At 35.3% G+C, this 2,384-nt stretch overlaps 1 protein-coding gene across 1 annotated transcript; it reads left to right on the top strand.

The window, feature by feature from the left end:
- Positions 1 to 22: 22 nt before the first annotated feature.
- Positions 23 to 1,974, top strand: LOC118757206. The gene is made up of 2 exons (XM_036491937.1): positions 23 to 1,009; positions 1,172 to 1,974. Exons 1-2 carry the CDS (start codon positions 871 to 873, stop codon positions 1,864 to 1,866), a joined length of 834 nt encoding a protein of 277 aa, XP_036347830.1. The 5' UTR covers positions 23 to 870; the 3' UTR covers positions 1,867 to 1,974.
- Positions 1,975 to 2,384: the final 410 nt, after the last annotated feature.

The raw sequence follows: 2,384 nt of genomic DNA, 5'->3' as shown, positions 1-2,384 counted from the left end.
CAGGAGCACACACCGTTAACTAAGGATCTATTTTTAACCATACTCAAATTTTGTATAAAAGAAAATCGCTATTTTAGGTATAATGACAAGATTTATGAGCAAAGGTCGGGAATGCCTATGGGTTCACCAGCATCACCCGTAATAGCAGACTTAGTTATGGAGGAACTATTGACGAATTTCGAGAAAGACTCTGACAATAAACAACGATTATTAACTAAATATGTAGATGACTTATTAGCAATTATCAAAACAGAAACTATGGACAAGATGCTTAACACTCTAAACAACTATAATAAAACAATAAAATGTACAATCGAAATAGAAAAAGATGGACAATTGCCTTATCTGGACACCCTAATAATTAGAAAGAACAATAGAATAACATTCGACTGGTATAAAAAACTGATAGCATCAGGGAGGCTCATAAATTTCCACTCCAAACATGAGAAGAAAGCAATTCTAAATACGGCTAGCAATTTTATAAGAAGAGTTCTCTCTATAAGTGACCAAATTTATCACACGAAGAATATTACCATAATTAAAGAAATCCTAGGACGAAACGAATTTCCTCGGGGTATGATTAATAAGCTCATACGTAACTACTACGTAAGGCAGTCAGCACGCGAGGCGTATGGCTTTAACGCGTATTAGATGCTACATACGAAAGTTGTACGCTTTGATGCCGAACACAAGTATTTAAATGGAGAGCTGCACACGAGTCGTCAGCTTCACGAATTCGTCAAAACGAGCTAGCTGCAAATCGCTTGGCGTACAGCAGTGTTGGTAGCTAGGCGTACGTACGCTTAGAAAAGAGGAAGAAGAAGAAGTTTTTTTAGAATTTTGCAAGCATTTTATGAAAACGTTGTAAAAATGACGGACGAAACGATAAAATTCGTGCAATTAATAGAAAAATATCCCCTCATTTATAATAATACGCTGAAGGAATACTCTCGAAAGGATTTAACGGAAAAAGCTTGGTCAGAGATTGCTGAAGTGATGAAATGGTCAGGTATGTACATATGCATAGAAAAGTGGTTGAAATATACAATATTTATCGGCGCTTACATTTAAGCACTGAAACAAAAGAAAAATATGTTTACCATTTGAACTTCTAATTTGATCCACAAACCACGACGAGACTATAAACAATTTTATTTTAATTTACTTGTAGGGGCAGAATGTAAGGAGAAATGGAAGAATATACGAAATGGATTTGTCCGGAGTTTAAAACCGTCTCCCAGTGGTTCTTCGGCAAAAGCTAAGAAGCCCTACTATTTGCGAGACATATTGGAGTTTGTTTTGCCGTATGTTCGACCAGTCCAGCATTCGGAACACACCGCAAACTTCGAAATAAAGGAATCTGATGTGCACCACTACGAGGAAGTAGAAACAACTGAAGATGTTGACCACGGCGATATTAATGTAGTGGCTGAAAAACGCAATCATGCCTTTGCCACTCCTTTATGTGTGGAAAACAACAAAAAAAGGAAGAGACTTGGAGAAGCAAAGGATGATGTTGACATGGCAGTTATGAATTATTTAAAGGAAAAAACAGAAAATAAAGCAGATCCCCGTAAGATGTGTTTGTTGAGCTTACAGGAGGACATTTCGAATCTTTCCGATGTACGATTCAGGCAGTTCAAAATACGGACTTTACTCTTGCTAGAGGAATTGTTAAGTGAACAAGACCAAGAGACTGGAAACCAGCAGTTTATTCAAACGCCTGTATCTAACCACTCAAGCTTTCAAGTCAACACGCCGGCTCCATCGCCGATTGATCCACCAACTGTTTTTTACAGTACAAGTGACAGTGCCAACAGTGACTCAGACGTGTTCAGCCAACAATTTTTTATCAACAATGAATAATTTTGAACACGCACGTTATATGTTATGTGTTATGTGTTATATGTAAATACACTGCCGGAACAAAGTATTGGCACAGCAAATTTTTGGCAATATATACAACAATTTTCATTCTAGTACTTTTCCGCTAATTTTGTATAAAAATTATCTTAAAATATAATTCCTAAACTTTGTGCAAAACGCGCGAAAATTCAGCAATTTTTCATCAAAATTTTCAACTTTTTAATCAATTTTTTTGGATTTTTTTTGAGTATGCAGATTTGTAGCCCAATCAATTTTATTATGATAAAGTGCAAGTTTTAAGTAGCTAAGAATTACCGTTGATTTTTGGCAAATTTTTTTCGACAATACTTTATATGGAAAAAATGCCAAACACCTTCAGCAAAAAAGATTCTCAAAAATCAATGCGATTTTTGACTAACTCAGAACTTGCATTTTTTTAGTAGAATTTAATGGGCTGCAGAACGGCATACTCAAAAAAATTATAAAAAATCTGATTAAAAACTTGAAAATTTTGATGA

Source organism: Rhagoletis pomonella, unplaced genomic scaffold (genome assembly GCF_013731165.1).
Source record: "Rhagoletis pomonella isolate Grant_MI unplaced genomic scaffold, Rhpom_1.0 Rhpom_scaffold_15322, whole genome shotgun sequence".
Taxonomy (NCBI): Eukaryota; Metazoa; Arthropoda; class Insecta; order Diptera; family Tephritidae; genus Rhagoletis; species Rhagoletis pomonella.
This window is presented reverse-complemented; position numbering and strand designations above follow the sequence as displayed.